The 27,662-nt window shown below is 43.6% G+C and overlaps 1 protein-coding gene across 1 annotated transcript; it reads left to right on the forward strand.

Annotated features, from left to right (window-relative positions):
• GPRC6A (G protein-coupled receptor class C group 6 member A) lies at positions 1-27,303 on the forward strand. The gene is made up of 6 exons (XM_077301209.1): positions 1-314; positions 3,484-3,787; positions 7,971-8,801; positions 13,973-14,185; positions 16,242-16,365; positions 24,656-27,303. Exons 1-6 carry the CDS (start codon positions 121-123, stop codon positions 25,786-25,788), a joined length of 2,799 nt encoding a protein of 932 aa, XP_077157324.1. The 5' UTR covers positions 1-120; the 3' UTR covers positions 25,789-27,303.
• The last annotated feature ends 359 nt before the right edge of the window (positions 27,304-27,662 follow it).

Consider the following 27,662-nt stretch of genomic DNA (forward strand, 5'->3'; position numbering starts at 1 on the left):
GCTTCCAGCGCAAGCCTTTTCCTTAGTGCTGTTTACAGGTGAAATAGGAACAGTGTTGTTGGCAGTGCAGCCTGCTTAATTGACTGAAGGCAGCTAAGGATCAAATGAAACGAAGACATCATGGCAATATTTGGCTTACTGATGCCTGTCTTGTTGATCTGTTTCAATATCGGCCAGTCTTGCTGGAGTCCTGAAGACTTTGTGGGTGCCAGCTCTCCCGGGGATATTATCATTGGAGGCTTGTTTGCCATTCACGGAAGAATGCTGCATCCCGAGGAAAAACCCCTCAAACCAGTGATTGCCAATTGTTCAAGGTGAGTAAAGACAGTGGAATCAGAATGAAATGGCAGGATGACATGAAAATGAAAGGGGGGGTATCTATAAATTTACTGAGTTTGTACATCTTTGCTGTTTCTCTAGAGGATGGCTGAATGTATTGGTTATGAGAGATGCATCAGCAGTAGGGGATTTCTGATTGATATGCAAGGATAAAATTTGATGTGGAGGACTGCCGGGGCCGATGAGCACCTCCTGCCCCTCTGCTAGGGACCCAATGAAGGAGTGAACGGCTGTCTCTTAAAAAGAAGAAGAAACATTCTCAATATCTTATTGGATTTTATCCTTGTCACGGTTATTTCTATTAGAGATAGTTTATTGCATTTTGTTTACTGCCATGGAAAATTAATATATCATGAAACACTGTCCAGTTGGCATAGAGCATATCATCCGGGCAGTGGTACACTATTCAGCGTCTCATTTTGATTGTGCCAAATCCTAAGGGACCTGCAGGGCAGTCCTAAGCCTTTCTAATCCCATTGACTTCGATGAATTTGGAAGGTTGTAACTCGGTTTAAGACTGCAATGTTAAATTCTCAGAAGGCTTAAAGTAGTTTTCAGGAAATGCAATCCAACAGTGCTATAAGGATCTCCTTTTTTTTTTCCTTTGTGCAAGTCAAAGAGAAAGGAGAGTCGTTGTGAATCCATGCTGTTTGTTTTATATGTGTCAACATTTTAAAAATGAAATCCAGAGAGCACTTAAACTGTCACCCTGTGCTTGTTTACTCAAATGTAGCCCACAGGTTAATATAACTACCCTAGAAGGAAGTGATTCAGTCTGGTTGCTTAATTGCTATTAAAATGGCTGTGTAAGTAATTCCAAAAAGGTATTAACGTCACAGTGCTGCTCACTTCTAGCTAGGGCTGCTCAGCAGATCCAGAATTTTTAAAATGGCTTGCCTATCTGCCTTTTAAATGCTTAATCGACTAATCAATCAACAGAACTGCACTTTCACAGCACCAAAGACATCCGCAGGTACTTTCTGAGTTACACAAATATGTTTGAGGTTGAGTGTGTACAACAGAGATGATTACACCTTAAGAAGTAAAGACCTCTGCTCATTGTTAAAGAGCATTTTAAGCATTTATTTGCAATCAATACTTAAAAATAAACCAGTGTCCTCTTTCCATTCAAACAATTCAGTTGTCCTTTGTTGTTAAAATTTTTCCTTACAGAGTGATCATAGGCATTTCTGATCAGTGAAGCTAGGGTTGCCAACTCCAGAGTGGGAAACTCCTGGCAGTTTGGGGGTGGATCTTGGGCAGCCATCTGACAGAGAGGCTGATTCTGTGAAGGCTCAAGGGGGTGGCAGGTTACAGTGGATGAGCGATGGGGTTGTGGGTGTCCTGCATGGTGCGGGGGATGGACTAGATGACCCATGAGGTACCCTCCAACTCTATGATTCTATGATTCTACGGACCTTAGTGGGGTACAATGAGATAGAGTCCCCCCCTCCAAAGTATGCATTTTCTCAAGGGGAACTGATCTCTGTCATCTAAATAGAAGTTCTTATTCCAGGGCATCCAGGGCATCCCTCAGAATACTCCTAGGAAAGTATTCTTAGGAGGACTGCACTGCGAGGCAGGCCCCCTGAACAGAGTTGCACAACAAGTCCTTTCATTGAGAAGGCTGTCACTCCCTTTAGGATGGCACTGAAAATGGATTAATCCATCCCATAAAATCTGTTCAGACTTGGAGGACCTGTTTAAATACTTTCTCAGTTTTGTGCCAGTGGGGCGGGGGGGAGGTCAGCAGCATGTAGTCCTTTCGGAGCAAAATTTTTAAAATGAAATAAGTAAACATTAGCACAAAACACACAAAACTTTGACATCAAGAAAACCCATTTGTCCCTTCCCCTTTTTCTGGTATAGGGTTGTGTGGAGTCAGTCATCCCTAGATTCCCACAGACCTACCCTACCCCTTCTTTCCAAGAGCACTTTCTTGTCGGAGTGTCCTAAGGTGTCCTAATTTGTGTCAGATGCAAAACTGTTTCTGCATGGTATGCTAAAATGCAAGTGGCCTCCTGCTTGCAAATGCATTTGCAGCCCTCCTCATGGGGAGTCCCCTCTCGCATTTTCCCTCTGCCCCATCGTAGCTTTTTGCCTCCTAACAAAGCTGCAAGGCAAAGCAACATGAACTTCTCCACTGCTCCTTGGCTCGTCAATCACAGCAAGCCACCATTCACAGAACAGCCTTTCTCTTGTAGACTAAAACGTTCTCCCCCACCCCAGCCCCAAATTGTTATTAAAAGGCAATTCTGTGTTGCTGTATGGTAATGCCACAGCACAGTTATATGTTTAATAAAAATCAACACTTCCACATTTCTATGGAGAAATGCCAGAATGATACAGCATTCACCCCCCACCCCCACCCCCATTTGTGGAATTCATGTTCTTTTGAACTTTATTTATGTCTCGGTGGATTTCTTAGGTGCTCAACATGCTAACTCAAGCCTAAAGAGTTATTTTGTGTAAATGGTTCCCTTAAACACAAAGCGCACACATGGCTGAATGATTGGGAGATGGCTGCTCTATCACCCAGCCCCTCCTTCCCCTTTCATTCCCCAGCTCCAAAAAACACAAACAGGTTTATTTTTTGAATGCCTGATCCCAAGAAGGTCACAGACACTTTAATGAAGATTTTATTTTACCTTTGACAACTACACTATTTTTTAAAAACTTACTCGGCGCAGGAAATGGATAGACAAAGGCATGTGTGAGGGTGGGAAAATGCTACAGAAACTATCGCACCTTTCCCCCTCCATATGGGCTTGCTTCTGGTTGCTTGTTGGGATGCAAGATAATAAGTGGCAGATCTACCTCTTATGATTTCCCTCATCCTGAGGCAAATCTGGGCAAAACTTGAGCCAGCCCCTGGTCAGCCTCGGGATGCAGGTAACATCATATGGAGGGGGCACTAAAACTCGCCAGCAACCAGAGGCTGTCCAGGGGCAGATTCCTCGTGCAGAAATGGTCCAAATGTTTGACATGAATAGCAACTCATCCTGAGTAGGTTCAAGCAGCAGGGAAAACTCACATGTCAGAGGGAACACCACCGGGTACATGGCAATACACCAGCTAATTCTGTAATGTGCGAATGGTACAGTGGTGAAACAGCTAGGAATTTAATTATGCATTTCTTGACAGTTTTGAAGTGCAAGTGTTTCTTCAGAGTCTTGCAATGGTCCATGCTATTGAAACAATCAACAACTCTACGCTCCTACCTGGCATTAAACTGGGCTATGAAATCTACGATACTTGTGCAGAGGTCACCAGGGCGATGGCTGCAGCCCTGAGGTTCCTTTCCAAGTTCAATGCCTCCAAAGACCTGGTGGAACTGAGATGTAACTATTCAGACTATGTACCCAGGGTAAAAGCTGTCATAGGTGCCACTTACTCTGAAGTCTCCATGTCCGTTGCAAGAATATTGAATCTGCAGCTAATACCACAGGTAAGTCCACAGTGGATTCCACCCAACCATTGTAAACCATAGGAGCTGGCTTTACAATGTGATAAGAGTGTGAATATTGTAATTAAATTGCTGGAAGGGGAATGTAGTTGTGAAAGGGATAGACGGATGCACCAGTTGTAAGGATGAGGCTCTAGGGAACATCATTTTGCCTAGATTTATTTTGTCCTTATTTAGTTTGCAGCCATGGAACAAGGAAAAGGAATCTCCATTCTGTTCCTTCCTGAGTACCTGCTGCCTTCCCCAATCCAATCAGTGCTGATCTGGTAAGGAGGGCTTGCAGTCTCAGTTGGCTGGTCTGCAGCACTCATGCCACACACAGTTGTCCACTACAGCTCTGTGCTCCTCTCCCATGTCAGGAATCTATAAGTGAGAAACTGGGACTCTTCACAACTTAGATTTCAAGTCTGTGAAACCAGATCCATGGTTGCTAATATTTTGGTGGCCATTCTAAAAGTTAGAAAACTAAATTTTGAAAGCATATTTTGCTGTAATTGCCTTGTTGTATACATACATACATATGCATATGCATATGCATATGCATATACATATACATATACATATACATATACATATACATATACATATACATATACATATACATATACATATACATATACATATACATATACATATACATATACATATACATATACATATACATATACATATACTAGCTTCAAAGCCCGTTCCTAAGAACAGGCCTTGAAAGGGCCTCCTCCCCTGGACCCCAGCTGGGCAGCTTAAGGTGGCCTTGAGTGGCAGCCCACAGCCAGATCAAGTGGGGCGGGTGGGGCAGCTCGTTAGCAGGCCTGGGACAGAGCTCCTTAGCAGTCAGCTAGTCGACTCCTTAGCAGTCCTTAACAGGCAGCCAGCAGGCCAGGAGGCCCTCATCAGCAGGCCCAGCCTAGCAGGCCAAGATGCCCTCGTTAGGAGGCCCTCCACCACGATCCTTTGCCCAGGGCCCTCTCCCCTTACCAGCTGCTGGCTCCAGGCAGTAAGGCGTCTGAGAGCAAAGAGGTTAGAGCCAGGGACAGAGGGCGGGAGCTGCAGGGGCAGGGCCAATCAGGACAAAGCTGGCTGCACCCTGATTGGCCCTATTCCAACTTGGACAGCCCTAGGCTGTTTTATAAATATATAGAGGAACAATAATGGATAAGGATATCTTCAGTCGCTTTTCTTACTTATATGTCGTAATGCTATGAAATGCCAATAAAGGTAATGAAGTCAAATGCGATGAGGCCTCTTTTAACTTAATCCTCTAACTATTGCTTCAGATTCCTCTTAGTTATTCCCAGAATGCTGGATTTGTAATGGTATCTGTTTTTGAAGAAGAAGAAGAAGAGTTGGTTCTTATATGCCGCTTTTCCCTACCCGAAGGAGGCTCAAAGCGGCTTACAGTCGCCTTCCCATTCCTCTCCCCACAACAAACACCCTGTGGGGTGGGTGAGGCTGAGAGAGCCCTGATATGACTGCTCGGTCAGAACAGTTTTATCAGTGCCGTGGCAAGCCCAAGGTCACCCAGCTGGTTGCATGTGGAGGAGTGCATGCCAGATTAGAAGTCCGCACTCCTAACCACTACACCAAACTGGCTTTTGCTTTGAATACCTATGACTGGGGGGAGATGCATGTGGTCTGAAGCTTTCCTTACAATGGGCATGATCCAGCCCCATTAATTTGCAAGCCCCATTGATTTGAGCTGGACTGATTTCAGCTCTTCCATGGAAAGCCACATGATTTATTATGATTACTAGTAGTAGAGCCCGCTGAAACCAAAAGTCAGTGGGCGCTAGGGGCCTGGGGAGCTTTCCCCCCCCGATCTGGAAAAAAGCTCTCCAGGCCCTGGGGAAGGCGATCCGCGGCTCTGCGAGCCACGGATCGCCTTCCCTGGGGCTTGGGGAGCTTTTTTCCTTCCCCCCAATCTTCAAAACGGTCCCCAGGCCCCGGGGAAGGCGCTGGGCAGCTCAGCGAGCCGGCCAGCAGCCTCCCCGGGGTCTGGGGAGCCGTTGTCGGTTAGAAGGTGGGGACCAGAGAGCATACCTTCGCTCTCGGCGGCCAGCAGAGCAATGGCCGCTGGAGCGAAGTTAAGCTCTGGTGGGGGGTAGGGCGGGTTGGGAGGCGCTTTTCGCCTCCCAATAGTCTGGGAAAACAGCCAATCAGCAGCCGCGCTGTGCACAGCTGCTGATTGGCAGTTTGGGGCTGGACTGACAAGCAAAGGGCCCTATCGGCACCCTTCCTTATCCCGGACAGGGCCTGCCCTCGGGGCCCTTACTTTTTTATTTCTTCCGCTCCGCCAGGAGCAGTTAAAGATTATGATTATTACTAGTTTCAAAGCCCCTTTATAAAAAGGGGTTTTGAAAGGGGAGAAGGCGCGTGAGTCCAGCAGGGAGGGAACCTCTCGCCGCGTCAGACCGGCAGGGAGGGAACCCCCAGCAGCCGCGCTTCGCGCGACTGCTGGGGGTTCCCTCGGGCGGCGGTCTGACACGGCGAGAGGCGCTTCGCGCCTCTCGCCGCATCAGTCCGGGAGCAACTGCGAGCCGCGCTGCGCGCGGCTCGCACTTGCTCAGGCTGGGAATCGGCGGGACCAATCGGCAGGCGCTTCGCGCCTGCCGATTGGTCCCTCCGATTGTCTGTCGTGAGGAAGGGTCCAACCCGGACCCTTCCTCATCACGGACAAAGCCCACCTCTAGGGGGCTTAACGAATTATTTAGTCCGTGGCGCCCGTGGCACCACGGGCTGTTTAAAGATGATTATTTGATTTATTTCCCGCCACTCCCTGGGTAGGCTCGTGGCGGGTTACAATTGTCTTAAAAGAGACTTAAGTCTGGCTGGATCATGCCAATACATTAACCACTAGGGTTTTTTGTTTGTTTGTTTAAATCTGCTCATGTAGTGCTTTAGACTTTTAAACAATACATGTTGAAATAAACTAGGTCCAGTCCAATTTAATTGATGTTTTCTTATCAGTAACTTCCACCAAATTCTGAGAGTCTAACTCCTAACTAAGTGTTGAGTAGGGAGCAAGCTCAGTCAAGGGGTTTATTTCTGTTTCTGCCAAAGCCAGTATATTTATGCAGGAAATGTTGGTGCTACATTTCTCCAAAGGTTACTCCATTTTTTACCTGAGGTTAAAAAAAAAACCCTCCCTGTACATGGAATGGTAGCATGTCCAGACTTTCCCTTTTGTGCTGGCTTTCCACATGCAGAGACAGAGGAAACAGGTTGATGCAAATATATGGAACTCCCCCCCCCCACAAACCCCTGTAGCCTGATAAAATACTGTATCAGCATACTCTAACAAAGTATTTACATCTTCTTCAGTGATCATTTGGTGCCAATGTGGTTTGTTTGATCCCGTGGCAAGTCAGGATTCACCATACTATCCCAGTTATAAACTGCCAAGAAGCATACTGAATATGTATAATATTCTCCTGCCCGGAAAAAAAAAACCCCTCACTCGGGCAGGGATTAGCAGCAACTTAGATCTAAATAAAAATTTTCCACTTCTTGATGCCCTGTTTACAGTAATCATCGTGTCAACTGATTTTACAAGGAAGCAGTTCACTGGGGCGATCACGATGATGTAGAAATTTCAAATCTTGGGTGTTAAGGGTGAAACACAAATAATTCTCAAGACTCTAAAAGGTGGCATGCAATACACACAATACACACACTTATGCCTTTTGAGCCAGTTTAGTGTAGTGGTTGAGAGCAGTGGCTTCTAATCTGGCAAGCTGGGTTTGATTTCCCACTCCTCCTCCACATGCAGCCAGCTGAGTTATCCTGGGCTCACCGCAGCACTGATAAAACTGTTCTGACCAAGCAGTGATATCTGGGCTCTCTCAGCCTCATCTACCTCACAAGGTGTGTGTTGTGGGGAGAGGAAAGGGAAGCTGACTGTAAGATGCTTTGAGCCTCCTTCGGGTAGAGAAAAGCGGCATATAAGAACAAACTCCTCTTCTTCTTCTTCTTTTTCTTCTTCTTAATAAAATCACCTGCTAAAAGGGATGAGACATATTTATCTCCAGACAATTGGCAACTCCATACGATGCTCACTTGGTGCTGCAAAGAATCTGGCCCTTATTCGGTGATCAATAATAACTCCCTTGGTTGTTTGCTCTGACCTATTCTGTTTCTATAAAAGAGCTATTCTTCTACCCCATAGGTGAGTCACGCATCCACCGCTGAAATCCTTAGCGATAAAGTGCGCTTCCCTTCTTTTTTGCGCACAGTGCCTAGTGATGCCTATCAGACCAAAGCAATGGCACAATTGATCCACAAGTCAGGATGGAACTGGATTGGCATCATAGCCACCGATGATGACTTTGGGCGCCTTGCTGTGGAGAGCTTTGGGTTGCAGGCCATGGCGAATAACGTCTGCATTGCCTTTAAAGAAATGTTGCCAGCTTATCTTTCAGACAGCACCATTCATGGCAAAATTAATCAAGCTCTTGAGAAGATTGTCAAGGAAACGAGGGTAAATGTCATTGTTGTCTTTCTGAGGCAATTCCACGTAATGAGACTTTTCAGGAAAGCAATTGAGAGGAACATAAATAAGACCTGGATTGCAAGTGATAACTGGTCGGCTGGAGTCAAAATTAGCACCATTCCAAATATCAGTCGCCTGGGGAAAGTGGTTGGATTTACATTCAAAAGTGGCAACATGTCCTCTTTCCATGACTTCTTGAGCAATCTGCATTCAACCCCCATTGGAAACAACATGTTCTTGAGGGAATACACCTTGCTTATGTCAACATGCTCACATATAAATGACCAAGATTTGAGTAAGTGCATTTCAAATTACTCTTTAGACATGTTGATGCAGAACCACACTATAACAAGTAGCCAGCAATGGAGAGAGGAGTTTCTAATTGCCAACATTGAACCAGGATTTATCCATAGCACCATGCTTGCGGTGCATGCTATTGCATATGCCATTCGGAACCAGTGCAAGGACAGAAACTGTAAGGACCCCTATGCTTTTGCTCCTTGGGAGGTATGACTTTATGTTAATTCTGTGTTCTTTATGGTATCTTTCATGCTCTGCATTTGTCTCCTGATTTTATCACACTTTACAAACATATGACCAATTTGAATACTGATTGCTTAACTGGGTATGGGCACTACCTTTCCGAACAACAGGATATTTATGACATACTGAATTTTTAACTTAAAAAAACAAAAGCACCATCCATTAAACATCCTAATTCATACTCCAGTCTATAGTACTCCAATCCACAGCTGAACTTCTGACACAAAAAGCCAGCTTTTTTTACCACACTTAGGCAGTGTAGTCCTGTTTGCATTGTAGTAAATGCTTTGTACTGGGTGGTGAGCTCCCCCTCACTGGCAGTCTTTAAGCAAAGGTTGAATACACACTTTTCTTGGATGCTTTAGGATGCTTAGGGCTGATCCTGCGTTGAGCAGGGGGTTGGACTAGATGGCTTGTATGGCCCCTTCCAACTCTATGATTCTGTGATTCTGTGATACTGTGTCATTATTTTTTAAAAAATTAATGCCATCAATTTTGTTTGTTTTTTTCACATGCCCCCTTGTAAGCTTTCAGAATTATTCCCATTTTGTGGATGGGCAACTAAAGCTAAGAAGGAGCATTTTTCACCTGAGGTTAAGTAAAGAGTGCATAGGTTCAGAACCTGAACCACAATTTCTGAATCCAAACCCAGTCAGCTAGCTCCTAGGCAACACTACCTCTTGACTTTTGTGTATATAGCTTCTGAACTAGCAGCAACTATAATTTCTTTTACATCTGTACCCAGAATATGATACTAATAGTGTTCAATAATATGTTGATATTTATATAATTCCTGCATATCATAGGAAAATATATGGAAGCCTGCCTGGATACCTGAGGGATAATGTCAGATTGTTATCTGGGAAACAACAATTGGTGCAGTGCTGAGCTATATCTTGCTCTATTATGGTGGTCAGAGCCAGTCTCCCGTGGCATATTTGTAACAAAATAAATTCTCTCCCTACCTGGCTGAATATTTATGTGGGCAGCCAGATTACACTTAAGAACACAATAAGAACTCTGTAGGATCAGACCAGTGGTCCATCCAGTCTAGCATCCTGTCTTACACAGTGAGCAACAATTTGCTTGAGACCAACAACAGGGCAGAAAGGACAAGGCTATGGTTGCCAGTCTCCAAGTGGCTTCTCTCCTGCTATTACAATTGATATCAAGATGACCAAGGTCAGTTCCCCTGGGGAGAAAATGCCTGATTTGGAGGGTGGACTCTTTGGCATTACCGTTCTGAAGTCCCTCCATTCCCCAGACCTTGTCATTCACAGTCTCTATCTGCAAAATCTCAAGATTTCACAATCTCATTGGTGCCAACGTGTACTATGACTGTTGACTCTTCCCCAGCACTCCCTATCAACCCATCTAGAAAGTGGGATGTCAGCAACCTTTACACCAGGTGGGCAGGTCATGTAATAAAAATGCCTCTGATACAGACACCACTCTCTATTGCCCAACATCAAAAGCCCACTCCCCTCCCCCTAATTCCAGAGGGGCATCTGGAATGAGGGGATATTAGTCTGTCATCCACAAAAACGTCCCATCTAAAAGGTCATGTCCCTTCTTCCCAGCCTTCTGCCCTCCAACTTCAAGCTCCACAGTCCCCATGGTAGCAGAAGAGCTGCACTGGAGTGGGACTCTTCTAGTAGGTCCTTGAAGGTCTCAGCCACATCCCTCCTTCTTTCTTCCTCAGCTTCTCCAGGTCAGCAACCCTAGCCTCAAGAAAACAGACTTGTTCCTTGACAGCACAGAGCTCCATGCATCAAGCACACATACACATATTCTGCCTAGTGGGCACATAATCATACACCTGGATAGCCTTTTAAGGTTGGAATAGAATGAATACTTGAATGTATGCAGATTTCTGCGGCTGGATGCTATGCTACATTGTCCTCTATGCAGCAGTTAAGCTTGTATGTCCTCTCATTCTACCTCAGCCTCCTTAGCTGAACACCTAAGTTCACCTTCCCTAATTGAAAGCACTGGATACAAGTTACATAGCCCAGGAGCTGCACTGGGCCAGGGAAGCAGCAGTGCAGCCCAACAAGATCATGGGCCCTGCCAAATTGCCCATGGCATGCAGCTGGCCTTGATGAAAGAGTATGTGGGGAGATGGGACTCCCCTCCATAAGTTTCAAAAAAACCCCTCTGCCTTGCCAATATTAGTTTCTCATTATTTCCCCTAAAAAATTCTGAGATTTATGATTAGGTTGGGGGTACTGATAATTCTTTGTAAGATATCCCACATTCCCCATCATTGCAAAACTAGATTTCCCACTGTTAACATTGTATATTAAGATTATAATACAAGAACATCAGACCAATGATCCATCTAGTCCAACATCTTGTCTCACACAATAGGCAAACAGTTTATCTGGAGAGCCAACAACAGAACATAGAGGCCAAGGCCTCCCCCAGAGGTTGTCCCTGGCACCAGTATTCTGCCTCTAAATATAGATATCCCCTTTAGTTACCATGGCTAATAGCCACAGATAGAACTATGCTCCATCCATCTGTCTAATCGTCTTCTAAAGTTGTCTATCCCTGTGGCAAATAATATATCATCTGGTAGCAAATTCCACATTTTAATCTACTGCTTATTGGATGCCCTTGTCTGCTAGTGTTTGGGAGACGGAGAAAACATTCTCTTGTCAAGTCTCTCTACCATGTACGTAATTTTAGTAATCACTTTCATGTCTTTTCTTAGTCAAGTCTTTTCTAACCTGAAAAATCCCAGTCTTCAGCCTATCCTTACAGGAAATGTACTCTAATCCCTTAATCACCTTGTCTGCCCTCTTTTGTATTTCTTCCCCAGCTCAGCCGTGGCTTTTCTGAGCTATGCAGCACCATAGCTTTGCTTCCAGACATCATGGATATGAGCCTCATTCTACATTCTCAGAGCAGTCTTAGTCCAACCCATCAAATGAGTTCCAAGCAAACTATTGTGCAATGAAGTTAAAGGCCTGGTTTGAAAATAAGATGAAAGTATGAAACTCAGAAATTTTTGAGGATTTTGTATTCGTTTATACTTGGGCTACTTTAAAATTACATTAATTTTCATGCTAGCTAGTGCTTGACTGTTCTGACTCTATATAATCTGTCTGCTCGTTGAGTTAATATATAGCCACCACACCATAATACTTAGCAATCTCCTAGCAAACCAAAGTAAAGATCATCAGACAAACGTCTTTTGGAGAAGGAAAAGCTATTGCTGCCTCACCAGTATTATTCCAAGCTGTATTGTTTCAGTTTCAGCCAGATTTCTTTAGACTGACCGTAAACTTGCACTAAAAGATGAATTTAAGTAAGCCATTATTTTGTCTGAGAGGGAACCCAAGCTCTGTGACTTTGAAATACAAGATGTATATTCTCACAATAAAGAAAATAACAGCAGCAGGGAGGGAAATTCAGGTAAATCCCTTCTTGTTCTCTTTAACTTAGGTATCTGGCCCTGAGCCTATTCAGGAGGGCAGTATATAAATCAAATAAATAAATAGCAGTTAACCGGGCTGGAAGATGACATGATATAGCCCGATCTTGCCAGATCTCAAAAACTAAGCAAGGTCAGTACTTGGAAAGGAGACCACCAAGGAACATTATACAAAGGAATCCAATGGCAAACTCCCTTTGCTTCTCCCTTACCTTGAAAGTCCTTGCTGGTATCCCCGTTAGTTGGCTGTAGCAGGACAGCACTGGACACACAGAGAGACAGTTAACCAAAGGTTATTTTAAAAGCAAAGATAAAGAGGCATATCCTGCCCACATTTTATTCTCTACTTGTTTCCACTTTTCCTGACTGAGATCAAGTTTAGGAGTTGTTGTTTTTGGGGTTTTTTTCCTCCCACCCACCCCTTTGGTTTAAATTTCAAAAGACGAAGGCCAGAATCCTAGATCATCAAAGAGCACTTCTGGCTTTTGGTAGAAACAGAAATATACAGCAAGGTGTGTTTCTGGATATTTTTTTACTGTGCCACCACATAGGTGAATGGATAAAGTAGTTTTCTATGAAAAATTAGCTGGCTCATTCCACTGGATGATCATTAGTAAAAAAAAATTCCAAGCCAGCTGTCTGCTCCACACTTCTGTTGAGTACAGGTGTGAAATCCCCCCCCCACACACACACACACACACATAAACCCCAACAATGATATTTTTAGGTATGGTATATTGTGCCTCAAATGTTTAGGTTTTTTCCAGTGCTAGTATAGTATTCAGTTGGGAGTGTGTGTGTGGGGGGGAGGTACTGGTTTGGGAAGCAGGGGCCTTGTAGAAGGGATAGGCATCCTTCAACCATGGAGAAGAAGTGAATCTAGAGCAGGCTTTCTCAACAGAGGTTTTATGAAACTCTGGAGTTTCTTGACAGTCCCCGAAGGGTTTCATGATTGAGTGGAGGGGGCAATATATCAATCAATCAATTAATTGGGAGATATGATCACCCATCCCAAAATGGCCAATGATGATCCTGGAGGGGGCAGAAAGGAGGGGTGCTCATAAAAATCCTTGCTGGCCATGGTGGCAACTGGAGTCCAGAGAGGTAAGTAGTCTCATTTTAACTGTGTGTGTGTGAGAGAGGGGGGTGGCAGGGGGCAATAGAGTGATGGATGCCTGCTGCAGCACTGTTTTCCTCAGAAGGCCTGGTGGACTCCCGAGGAATCTGAGCAAAGGCATCCAGTCTCTCCTCTAGTTCCTTCAACAGCCTCTGGGTTCATGAGTTGAAGAACTCTTGTTTCCAAAGCTCAACCAGAATATTCAGGCAAATTCTCCTCCTGTTGCTGAGCCTCAGCAACAACAGATGAAGAAGGGAAGGCTTGAGCAGTAGACCCCTGCCCAGTGTCAGCACCTGTAAGTACCTCTGCAGGTGGCACTCCAGCAGCTGCCCCAACAAAGAGGACTTTGTGTGGCCTCTTCATTGTACCACTCCAGCCAGAGATTCGTGTTGGAATGCCCAATTTAGGTGCAAATCTATTTTAGCAAAGATGTCCATAAAACTTTCGTCCCTATAACTACCTAAGTAATGAACAATGAAACTGTTGTTCTGTATTGCGATTTGTTAAATGCTATGGAATGGAATCCCTCTTCTGTAAATGATACTGATTTTGTGTGACTTGTTTTGTTTCCTACTGCAGTTGCTTGAAGAACTTAAAGATATAAAATTCACTGACAATGAAAGGGAGGTCTATTTTGATTCTCATGGAGACATTAACACAGGCTATGATGTACTGGTTTGGAAGGAAATTGAAGGCCGGATGGTCATAACCAACATGGCAGAGTATGACCTGGAGCAAGATGACTTCATATTTGCTGATGAGGAGGATGAAATTGAATTCATGAATCTAAAGGTATCTGGAGTCTCAAACTTGAACTCATGTTCCCAATCCTATTTAATACCTTTATGTACCCACTTGCCCAACTGGTACGTAGGTTCGGGCTGGGATGTCACCAATATATCAATGATGCCCAGCTCTTTCTCATGATGGTCAGCCACCCTGACTCACTTCCAGACTCATTGGCCAGATGTCTGGAAGCAATGTTGGGCTGCCTCAAGCAGAGCCGTCTGAAGCTAAATCCTTCAAACACAGAGGCCCTGTGGTTTCATAGGAAAGGCCCAGGTGAAGAAGTGGGACTGCCCTACCAAGATGGGGTGCAACTATCAGTTGCACACTCTGCCAGGAACCTTCTATACCTCCATTTCCATGGAGGAACAGGTCATAAGAGTAGCAAGGCTAGCTTTCTTCCATCTGTACCAAGCTAAGGTACTAGCACCCTACATGGCTCCAGAATACCTAGCCACAATGATCCATGTGACAGTCGCCTCTGGGCTGGGCTTCTGCAATTCACCTTATGCAGGCCTACCCTTATTCCTGATCCAGAAACTACAACTGGTACAGAATGCAGCAGCCAGGGTTCTCATGGGAACATCTTGGAGGGCCCACTTCTGGCCCATACTTCAACAGCTGCGCTGGTTACCAGTTGACTACCAGATCAGGCTTAAAGTTCTGGAAATCTCCTTCAAGGACATATGTGGTCTGGATTATCAGTACCTGAAAGACTCTCTACCTATGTCCCTCCTCCAAAAAAAACAAAAAAACACTATGCCCTGCAAGCATCAAGAAGCTGGTGATCCTTGGCCCCAGAGAGGCTTGTCTGGCCTTGGCCAGAGACAGGGCTTTCTCTGTCCTAGCCCCCACCTGGTGGATTGAGCTCCCAGAAGAGATCAGGGCCCTGCAGTTCTGCAGAGCCTACAAAATGGAGCTCTTCCACCAAGCTTTCAGTCGAGGCCAATGAGTTCTGTGAGTCTACCATATGAGCTGCTAGGAATAAACTCAGACTGCAGGTGGTTGGTTTGTAGCAACCAGCAGAATAGGCAATCTTAAATTCTACTGAATTTTATTATACATTTTAGACTGGACACGAAGAGCTGCCCTAACCAGATATTACAAACCACACGAATTTGTCATGGAGTTCTCAATGGCAGCTTGTGAATACATGAGCAGCAGGGCCCAATTTAGTTAAGGACCACTGTGCAGGAGAAATAAGAATTCCTGCCTTCTCCTCATGTTGCTGTTAGTGGCTGATACAGCCTGGGGGCCCCCGGGAGGGGACAGCTCTGTGAGGAGCCAGCATGTGCAAGTATTGAGTGCATGTTCTGGCTCCCACTGGAACCCGTGAGCTGTTTCAGCTCCAGAAAACCACATAGTGGAGAAGGCAGACATTTTCCTTCTCCTGTGCAGCAACCCTTCCAAATTGAGCCAAACAGCATGTTTACTCATGATTTGCACAAGGATCTAGCCCCTACAGTACAGCTGCAAGCCCCAGTGTTGAACTTGTGCAGTTTATGACATCTCGTTTTGCATCCTGTGTGGTACCTATATACATGTTCTCACTCCAGTAGCATACATTTTCTTCAGAATTTTATTCAATCAGGATACTAGTTACATGAAGTAAGAGTAAATGTGTAATAATGGCTGAGCAACTAACTGGTTGAAAACATGTTTTGGAGAAGAATTTACCCTATTTGCGGTAATATACAATATACCATATACCTACCATATACAATTCATGGATGCTTTAGGCTGATCTTGCATTGAGCAGTAAGTTAGACTAGATAGCCTGTATGGCCCCTTCCAATTCTATGATTCTATTGCTGTAAGGATTACACAGTAGGGTAAGATAGGCAAAATATTTGGAACATTTGAAACTATTTCACCTATATTACAAATGCTAATCATTATTAAAAGGACAAACTTCTGTTAACTTATATGCTGATGCGCTTTTTAAAAATTGTAGGATCAGATTACCGAAAAAAGATGGATGGTTATTTTAGAATGGAATATAGCATTAGCACTTGATTATGACTGGAACTTCACATTTGGTTGTTAATCTTTCAATTTGCAGAATGTTCAGTCAAAATGTTCTAGGAAATGCCATCCAGGACAAGTGAAGAAAGTCTCAGCAAGCCCACATACCTGCTGCTATGAATGTATAAGCTGTCCAGAAAACTACTACACTAATCAATCAGGTGACATGACAAGAATATTCATCTCCTTTTTTTCTTTAAAGAGACATGCTTATAAACTGAAAATAAAATTTCACAAAGCCAGTTATAGCTGTGCTTTTCTTAGGTTCTGTGGTTGTGAGGAGTGAGAATATCAATTGGCATTTACACATATGCTCAAACTTTATTTTCTAAAAGGAGGGTGTCTTAGCAGTATATCTAATTGTCAACATGTCCCCATGTGTTGATACATGAACAGACAAACCGGATTTTTCTAGTGTTGCAGAAAATTCTGAAACCATATAAACACACACACACACACACATTAGTGAGTTAATGCCGCCACCCCAATAGAAGCAGCACCTGTGAACTTAAATAATGAATGCTTTCTGTGGCAACGGCTGCTAGGCATCCCCAACAGTATTTACAGTTGAAGTATTGACCTTTCCCAGGAATGTTTTGGCCTTTCAGGATGGACACACCGGAGCCAGGTAGGGATGCCAACCTCTGGGTGGGACTTGGGAATCCCCCAGAATTATAGCTTCACTCCAGACTACAGAGATTAGCTGCACTGGAGGCCTGGAAATATGTCCTTGTGCCCCACTGAGATCCGTGTCCTCCACAAGTTCCATCCCAAAATCTCCAGGAGTTTCCCAGCCTGGATCTGGCAGTCCCACTCCCCATTCCCTGCCGATGGCCATGGGGGAATTAGCAATCCTAAAGCCAGGCCTACCATCAACCACCAGGCAACTTGCTACCTCCTGACTTCCATGCCTCACCCAGTCCTTGTGGGATGGCTGGTTTCTACTGTTCAATAGCAGTCACTCTACAAATACCAGTGTAGTGTAGTGGTGAGAGTTTCAAACCCAGGTTTGATCCCTATTCTGCTGTGAAATCTCACAGTATGACCTTGAGGCAGTCATTCCCTCTCTTAGCCTAAGCTACCTTACACAGATGGTGTGAAGGTAAAATGGAGGAGAGGAAAATGATGTAAGCCATATTGAGAAGAAAAGTGGAATATAAATAAACTAAATGATAATATTGCTGAAAGTAGGGGGCAGATAAAAGATAGGTTGGATTGCATATAGGAAGGAAAGAAGGAAACAAAGGAAGATGAAGATTTTGGGTTGCCAGAAGTAAATAAAAAGCATGGGAAGGGAAATACAAGGGAAAGTAAAAGGCTCCCTGTAAGTCCTTACATATTTCTTACCACCCAACTTGGTTCAGCCCAGCAGCTGTGCTGGAAAGGCTGCCAGAGGGAAAGAAGGAGAAAAAGCAGAAGACAAGGAGCAGGCAAAGGTAGGTTGGCTGATGGGTGGTAAAGAGAGGAAGAAGCAGGAAAAGGGGATAAGCGAGGGTTGGGCTCTTCGGCCTGAAGCAGGCAGTGCCATGGCATGGAGGGGGAGGGGTGGCACTAGCATGCCATTCAGCATATACACTCTGTGCCTGCGTGCGGGCGCCGGGTCATGCTCCACTACTGGTGCCACCCCTCCCCCCATGCAGTGGCTCTGGCTACTTTGGGCACGAATGGACGCTTCAGTGGCTGAAGTGCCCAACCCTAGGATAGGCTATAGGGACTTTTAGAAAAGAGAAAGAAGAAAATCAGGAGAATGGGAAACAAGATGTCCGCAGAGAGTCCTCTGTATGTATATTCCTATTCATGATTACCCTACTAATGACTGGTTTTAAATATTAAACCAAGGACGAGATTAAATCACGTAAACTTTTATATTCAGATATTTCCATCTTGATTCCATATCTCTTTTGTAAGAAACAAACCCAGGAGTCTTTTATTTGACTCCATTTTGTCCTTGCATCAACATTTCCTATTTAATTTGATGCATTTTACAGTTGTTGTGTCTGCTATGCATAAATTGAATAAAACCAGTAGCTGCCCTCACTGATTGAAAACAGGACCAGTAAAGGCAATGGTAGACGTTTCCACTAACAAAAGGGGGACCTGGGGCCATTATGCATGTATAAGTTTTCACTGACCCTTTTAAATCATCATTAAAAAAAAAACGGTTACATTTTTGCCTGTGCTCTGATACTGCATTGTTTTCTCTGCATGCAATGATGTATTTTCAAAACTTATGATGGCAAATACTTAAGTGGAGGGAGCATTTCTCCTGTTGCGCTATCTGCTATATGCTATATGCTCATTGGCAGGCCATAGTCAGTTGCAATGTCACCTGACCACCATTCTGGCACATGCTGCTGGCTGAGCCTCACGGGAATTGTAGTTCATAGACATGGAAATCTCAATAAGAAATTACCATGGGGGCACACAGTCTTTTGAAAGCACTACAGCCTTTCCCCCTCAGAGGTATGCTGTTCCTTGTAAATAATGGATTGAAATGCCTATGAAGGAATTAATGAATTAATTTCTGCTGGTGTAATGTTGCAATAGCAGAAGTGGGAGGGTCAGTGCATTGAGGTTCCATTGGCGGATGAGGGACTAGGGATTGTCTGTTCCCCAAATGGTGTATGGTGACACAGGAGAGGAGACGAAAAACAAGTTAATGTTTATGCATGTGAAAACAGGTGTTTTCAGCACCATCATAAAAGAAAAGTTGTAATAAAGCTAGTTTCAAATACTGTGCTGAAAATATGCAGTTGCTGCTATGAATGGGGCAGACAATGCATAATCCAAAATACTATGGTGAGTTTTCTATGCCAAAAATGGTGCCATGTATAATAGCCACTGGAGAACCCACAAAATGATGCATTTTTTTTAAAAAAGGGGTGCCTATTTTTTAACTGCTAGGAAAACTCCTTCCAAGTCTTCTGTGATGCTGTATTTTGGGGGAACCAGCCGTAAGTTTCCATGCTCCATGCAAGGCACCGGTGACAGGTGCCTCACTTGATGCTTTGAAGAATTCTCCCTTAAAATGCGAATAGGAGTGGCCCTATCAGGGAGCTTAGGCAATCTGTTTAGTTGTGCAACCAAAATACACATATAGAGTTTCCATACTGGCAGGTGGACAGAAAATGAGCTTTTATACAAGCTGTGCAAGATAATGTGGAGAAATGTTCAGAAGTTATATGTGTTGAGAAGTTATTAGGTGCTAGGATTGTGAAATACTCTGATTTTGGATTATAACATTTTGCACTTCCATTTACACACTTTTTCACCCTCATATTTGCAGGCAAGCAGATGGTTAAAATGTCACAGTATAAGTCCACTGCAACAACTTTTGAAATAAAATGGGTTTACAAAGGTATCACAATTTCAAGAAGAGAGAAAGTCAAGTAGTATTGCTGGAATAAGCAATGTCTGGTGTACAAAAATAAAAGACCCCGCAGGGGGGATCAAGAAGACATTTAGGTAGGATAGTCAGGTCAGGAGGACCTTCTCTTCTGTTAAGTGTCATTCTTTATCTGTCTTTGAGGCAATTTCCTCCTTCTTCTCCAAAGTGCCTCAGTCAATTTCTCTCTGTCTCTCAGCTAGATATGGAGTTAGGAACCTATTTCTGTCCCTATGCTACACTATCTAGTACGGTAATTCCTGAATAAACATTTATTTACTCTCTAATCAGGTTGCACAACCTCAATGAATTAATTACTCTGCCATCAAGTATTACTAGCCAGACCTTCCATTCTCAGCTTTACAAAAGGTGTTCCTTTCCTTGTAAAGTGATTTTAAGTACCTTTAACAAAATTCTAGTACAGTTAATTTTGCCAGTACAGTTCTAGTACAGTTAATTGAGAACCAGTTTGGTGTAGTGGTTAGGAGTGCGGACTTCCAATCTGGCATGCCAGGTTCGATTCTGCGCTCCCCCACATGCAACCATCTGGGTGACCTTGGGCTCGCCACAGCACTGATAAAACTGTTCTGACCGGGCAGTGATATCAGTGCTCTCTCAGCCTCACCCACCCCACAGGGTGTCTGTTGTGGGGAGAGGAATGGGAAGGCGACTGTAAGCCGCTTTGAGCCTCCTTCGGGTAGAGAAAAGCAGCATATAAGAACCAACTCCTCTTCTTCATCATCATGATAGCACCCTCTTGCTTTTTCATGTAATAGTCTTTCACTGAACAATGTTGACAACCATTGGCAGAGGCAATGGTAGACCCAGAATATGTGATCTAAGAGCCATTTTTCAGGGGCTTTATGCACTGGGATCTTTGTTGCAAATTGGTCACTGAATGAAAAATCGCCATTTAAAATAGTGGAATTCGTCGTTATGCATACCTGCCTTTGTAGTGGAATCCAGTTGCGTTTTGTAGCGTTTCCCACAGCTTCCGGTCTCGGCAGAAAAGGAAGCGCTATTGCCAAGCTCGTCCCGCCCCTGGCCGTCAAGCAGCCAATGGGCAGCCGTTAGCATGCTCCCAAACAGCCCCTTTCCCTTTAAGAAAGGTTTTTTAAAAAAAAAAACAGACCCATTGTAACGAATCTGTGTAGATTCGTTGCAACGGAGAGACCCATCCAGCTGCCTAATGTGAGCTGTCGTTTGATCGTATGATCGTTGCCACGCTGCCTCGAGTGATAAAAAAAAATCCCCCCCCCCTCACAGGCCCGATTTTCGGCTGAATTAATGTGTAAAAAATAAAGGGACTTTATTTCAGCAAACGGGCTTTTATGTGGTTTGTGCTTAGTGACTAAAGGTGAAGGACTGAAGCCAGGGAAGCCTCTAAACAGAAAGAGGCTCGCTGGTGCGTTTATCCCCGCTCGCTCGGAGAAAAAAAAATGGCGATCGCTTCGCCGGAAGTTTGGAGGACAGGCTCAGGAGGAGGGACTTTGAAGAAACCGCAACAATGTTAACGCACAGGTCTTTTTCGCTAGTGTTGCAGATTGGTTGCAAGAGTGTAGCGCTTTCCGGAGGGTGAATCCACTTTTTGGGATTCCCCTGAAAGCGCTACAAGGAAGCGCTTTTTGCAGATTGGTTTCAGGTGTGTGGCAGATTGTCTACGACGTCGGGCGTTATGGCAAATCAATAGCGTTTCCAATTGGCAACCATTGTGCGATTTTGAAGCCGTGCAAAAAGCCCCTCAGAGTTGACAGATGCGAATAAATCTCAAGAACACTGGGAAGGAACTTTCACTGCCTACAAGTGCTTTGGCAAAGGAGTTGTTGCTCACATTTATGCTCTAAGGACTTTGGCAACAGGGAACCCCTGAGGGTCAGATAGCTTTCCTTCCATCCCTGAGGCAGCAATGCTCAGTGGTTTGGGGGGCAGATACTCGAATGCTCAGGGTATTGTAGCAACAGCTTATTCCAGATAAAAAGATAGGGGTTGTTTATAGACAAAAGTCGAAAGCCCAGTTGCAATATTAGTCCAGGTCTAATTGGGGAGTCAATTTGACTCAGGTAAAATTCAATGGCAAAGAGAAATTAATAAATAAAAACATCAAAGGAACAAAACACACATTCTCTAGGAGAATCAGAAGAAAGAGGAAGACTCAGGTGTCATAGCTGGTGGCATGCCAATATTACTTTCAGTAAGCAAAGTAAGGGATATAACAATTCTGGCAATGTCTACGTGATACTCTGGTATTTGGCTTAAACCACTATGGTAGACACTATTTTTACCATAGAGTTTTTGCTCAAGTATCAGAGGGTCACCATGACAACACAGTGTAATGATGTCATTTCTGGTGCATGCTGGAAGTGATATAGCCATGTTGCTGGAAACATTATCTGAGCTCTCTCTCCTGGTAAGTCCCCCAATCCCCTGCTGGTTATCAGGAAGGACATGGCAACTGATAGGTATTATTTGTTTGTTTATTGTATATGGCCAGTCAGAGACAAACAGGTTGTCTAATGGTTAGCAAATTGGTAGGGTTTTTTTTTACCTGAATTTTATTTAATAGTTTTCTGTCAGATAAATTTTTGAAAGTTCTTGCTTTTCTGTTTTAAAGACAGAAATGTTGGTTTAAGTTCTCATGTCTCTATGTTTTAAAGATATGATTTGATAGGATTGTTTTGTTTGTGTGTTTGTTCTGATATATCTTTAACCGCTCCTGCGGAGTAGATAAAATAAAGCCCTAAGGGCTATTGGGGAGGAGTTAGGGCAGGCTCTGTCCATGATAAAAACTCAGAGGGGTGAATCAGGAGCCACGAAGCTCCTGATTCGCCCCTACAAGTGCCACTCAAGGGCCAAGCAGCCAATGGGGAGGCGCGCGAAGTGCCTTCCCATTGGCTCTCACCAGGCAGACCAAAATTCTATTCACCCAGCCCAGTCTGGCTGCCAGTCTACTCCTGACTGCCGCAGGGAGAGCATGTCAGTAGGGCTGCCAAGGGGGATGAGAACACAGGCTGCACCAGCCCTTTTTGCCCCAAGGATGTCCTAACTGTCATGTCCAACTGCAAATTGCCTCAGAACCCTGACAGAGCTGGCAGGAGGCTGGAGAGTGCTCCCCCTCCCTCCCCCTCCCTTGAGGCCTGCTGCGAAGGAGCCTCTGACAGGCCCTGACTGAGGGGAGGGAGGCATTTTCCTTCAGAGAACAACGCAGGGGAGCTTGAGGGCCTTCCTTTTGAGGGGGGGGACTTTCCCCTTCTGCCAAACAATTGGCTGACAGGGAGGCCACAGAAAAGCCCCTTCTCACTTAAAATACTGCTCAGGCTAGCCATGTGTCTTTCTTCTTTGCAACTCTGCAGATTTGAGGCCACTGCACAGCGTTATTCTGCAGAAGAAACTGGCTCTTTTGTCTCCTGTTTCATCTGTACAACAACCTTGTGCAGTTATTCTTCAAGTATTTCAATTCAACAACAACCTGTGTGGGAGGCCTTAAATGTTTCTTCTCTACCACAACCCTGTCCAAAGTAGCCCTTTCTGCCTGGGGAGCTGATCTTTATACTCTGCAGGTGGGCTGTAATTCCAGGAGCTCTCCAGGCCCCACCTGGAGGTTGGCTACCCCTGCTGGAAATATTCCTGGAGGTTTGGAGGTAGGACTTCAAAATTGTAAAATGCCTCAGTGTCTAGCCTTCAAAGGAGCCATTTTTGCCTGCAGTTGGGAGGGAGTGGTGCAGGTGTGTCCCTCCTGGGCTATGGGCTATGGTCAGCCCTTACCAGCAGCTGTTTGTATTCTGGGGCATGCTGGAAGTGATATAGCCATCAGTCCTGTGAGTCAGGAAAGTGCAGGAAGATCTAAATAAATATTTACAGCCTGAAACTGTAAATAGAGAACAAGTAAATGTCTGGAGACACATGGTAACTGAATGACTTATTGGACTGGCAAATAACCTTGGCCTGGCAAATTAAAAAACAGTGTAAAAAACCTTATGAAGGTCAAGACTGCTGTGCACAGAGAGTCTTCCTTTTAGGGTTGCCAGCTTCCCTGTGAGGCTCGCTACCTCACCTCCCTCATGGGGAGTCTGCTATGGGGAGAGAAAGGGAAGATGATTGGAAAATGCTTTGAGACACCTGAGGCCTACTGGGTCACTGTGGCCCATTCCCAGTTCTCTCAGATCTCTCACAACCCCACATACCTCACAGGTTGACTATTGTGGAGAGACGAATGGAAAAGGTGTTTGTAAATCGCTTTGAGACTCCTTTGGGTAGTAAGCAATAGGGCACAAAAATCCGTTCTTCTAAGGAGCAACCATAAAAGAAGCATGTGGGCACATAACATTTTATCAACAGTGAAAAAATGGAAAAGAAGGAACAGGGTGGACACCTGTGTACTGTGACTACCCCATGTGTATTAGGACAGAGGGGCATTTCAGTGAATGTGGCCTAATTCACACAAGAAGGGAAATGACGCAGAACTGGGAGGAACTGGTTGCCATGTAATCTTCCCCTAAGAAGAGTCTCCAGTCTGATTTTCCGTTCACATATCTGAGGACATGGCTCTGGAAAGCTCATCTGTAACCACTATGCCAAAATTCCCAAAGGTCAGTCCTCTCCCACACTCAATGAACATTCCACACCACAGGTTCTTGACACCCATATCTCCACACCCATGCCCTCATTTGCCACTATGCCACCACAACCATCCTCACAACACACACATTCAACCCCATGTCCCCATGCTCTTACAGACTGGACAACTCCTCCCCTTCCTCTTCCCACTGCCAAGCTCTAGCGCCGGTTGTATTCTTGGATACAACGGGCTTTGCCCCTAGTTTATCATAATCTGCTTAGAAATCTGTGCAGTTTGGGAATCTATAGGATCTTATGATCTTTAGCATACTGAATCAATGGACTTAGCAGTAGCAGTTCTAGCTTCCTGGAGCCCCCACATCTCAATGCCATTTCATCTGAATGGGCCAAGACTGTAATTTGCACTTTCTTGGGCCCATATCTCATCTTTAGTAACATGTATGCCATGGATAGGACTAGTTTTTAAGACCCCTATTTTTCTCTGTATACAGATATGGATTACTGCATTTTATGCAACAACAGAACCCACTGGTCCCCTGTGAACAGTTCAACATGCTACAAGAAGATGATCCAGTACCTCAACTGGAATGACTGGTTTGCTATTTTGTTACTGGTTCTCTCTGCTCTGGGAATTGTGCTGATTTGTGCCATTATCATAATATTTACTAGAAACGTGGACACTCCTGTTGTTAAGGCATCAGGTGGCCTAACCGTCTGCTATGTTATCCTCCTCTGTCATTTCCTTGCTTTTGTAAGTACCGGATTTTTCATTGGCAAGCCAAAACCCTACACATGTAAAGCCCGGCAAGCTCTCTTTGGCATCAGCTTTGCACTCTGCATTTCCTGCATTTTACTGAAGTCTCTGAAAATTTTGCTGGCCTTCAGTTTTGATCCCAAGATACAAAAAATCCTGAAGTGTCTCTACAAACCCGTTCCCATTGCATCTCTTTGCACTGGTGTCCAGGTTTTGATTTGTGTGGTGTGGATAACAGTCAGAAGCCCATTTGTTGAGGAGAACTCCTCCATTCGAAGGGTCATCATACTGGAATGTAATGAAGGTTCCACAGTGGCCCTTGGGATCATGTTAGGTTACATAGCTCTTTTGGCTTTCATATGCTTCATTTGTGCCTTTAAAGGCAGGAAACTGCCTGAAAACTACAACGAAGCAAAATTCATCACCTTTGGCATGCTCATCTACTTTATTGCATGGATTATATTTATTCCTGTCTACACAACCACTTTTGGCAAATATTTGCCGGCTGTTGAAATCATTGTCATTTTAATATCCAACTATGGGATCCTGAGCTGCACATTCTTTCCAAAATGTTATATCATTTTATATAAGCAAGAGGCAAATACCAAATCAGCCTTTCTAAAAATGCTTTACAGCTATTCATCCAAAAGTGCAGGGAATCTCAGTGTGAACCAGAGTTCTTTGGACTCTAAGAGTGGAACACCTCCAATTCCCAGCACAAACGCTTGCTGTAAAATAAAGAGTGATAAAATCTGGTTGAATGGCAGCTGCCACTTCCAAGCATCTGGGTACGAGGAAATGAGAGGGGATATACCACCAAAGGCTTTAACGGGGCCTACAATCCCAAGGAGAAGACTGTCCAGCATATGACAAGACAACTTGAAGGCATGAGGCTAGGTGATAAGACACCTATTAGACCCATTCTCAAAGGTGTCTTCTCCCTAAATACCCCATCTCAGAACTCTTTTCAGCATGCAAGACATTTTGATCTGTACAGGTGTAACACTGTTTTCCTGTAAACAATGGTTAGAAAAAGAGACTGGGATGTGTACCGCTTTCCCTCTTTCCTCGGGCTCTAGCATTCCCATTCCCTTATTTGCCTTAACCAAGGTAAAATGTGATATCTATTCCAACAATAACAATAGGAAATACTAGTCAGAGTTCTCAACATAATTTGATTTTAAAACTACAGTCTAGTTAACAGGAACCATCAGTGCAATGTGATTCTGAACTACAGAGTTTTGTTTGCGCTTTTTAAATGTGAAGGTTAATGGGAGGAACTCAGCAAAGGAATACCTTATATCCCTTCCATTTTGATGACTGGGATGAGTAGCAAAATGTTAAGAAATATGCTGTTTTTATCCTACAAATAAAGGAGACTACTCTTGAAGGACAAATTACCATTCAGCATTTCAGATACCAAGTCCAAAGGTCTAATTTTAAACAATTATGTGGTAAGTCTTTCATTCTAATGAATCATGCCATTAGTCTAAAATACAGCTTGATAATTAGTTTGCATGATGAAGTCAGCCTACTACAACACAAATGTCTTACTTGTAATTGTTGCATATTAGTCCTGGTTTTCCTTTTATGTGACTAAGTCTAGAATGTGTATAAATCTGGAGTAGCTGAAGTATTTAAAAATCTTGAAGTATCTAAAAAGTTTTGCATTCCTTCCACTTGTTATAAACTGGTTAGTAAGTCTATTCAACAATGTATATACAATAATGTATATTTAGAATGCTTAGCGGGCTATTTCTGTTTTAACAGAGATTTGATTTTCCCAGTGAATTTAAGCTAATGGTGATAGAATCATAAACTAGTTTGCATCGTATGAAGAAAGGAACAATTATTGGGCTCCTATGAACAGTGGTTCATAGGATTCAAGCCACTGTTATATTAATTCTCCTTTTCTTCAACTGTAAATATAATAGGGGGAAATATGGATTTCATTAAAACAAATGAAAAATCTCTCATTAAAATTATTTTGGTGTCATATTTTCACCCATTATATTTGTGACAAAACCATATGTTATATGTGCATGTGTACACAGACACACACGTGCCCTCATCTAGGATTAATGCACATTACAACTGTGTTTAGAATATTATTTATGAGATTACATGTGTAGATAATCTCTGAGTTTTGGAAGGAAATATATGTACATATATAATTGTAAATATTTATTTGTAAATATTGTTGTCAATACCTCACAAGTCTTCAGTGTTAGATTTTATGTCATTTAAAATGAGAATTCCTAAGTTTGGCTGCATTTGTGACTCCAAATTCCCCTGAAAACACAATATATTAGTTTTTCAGCATAAGTCAATGTTGGAATGCATGTATGTATATTCATATCCTCTAGATATAAAAGAAAACATATAACTGGATGTTATTAAAAGTAAAATTTTACATTTTATTTGGCTTCTGGAAAACTTTTTGTGAGCATAGAATAACTTTCTATCCATAGATCTCCAATGGCTTTGTTACATTTTAAATGAAATAGTAGCACCTGAGTCATGAAAACAGAATGTAGTCACTAACTATTAATGAACCTGGGACAAGAATGAGGATACACAATATAAAAATATTTCACAAATACCGAAGCAAATGTCATGGAATTATAGAGGAAATGTGGAGATTTGAGGGAAAGTATATAGAATGACAGTGTGATGGTGAAGAAATCAAAGGTATATCAGCAAACAGAAGAAACAGCAACAGCTTGATTCTTTTCTCAGTAAAG

This window comes from Paroedura picta, chromosome 1, assembly GCF_049243985.1.
Source record: "Paroedura picta isolate Pp20150507F chromosome 1, Ppicta_v3.0, whole genome shotgun sequence".
Classification (NCBI taxonomy): domain Eukaryota; kingdom Metazoa; phylum Chordata; class Lepidosauria; order Squamata; family Gekkonidae; genus Paroedura; species Paroedura picta.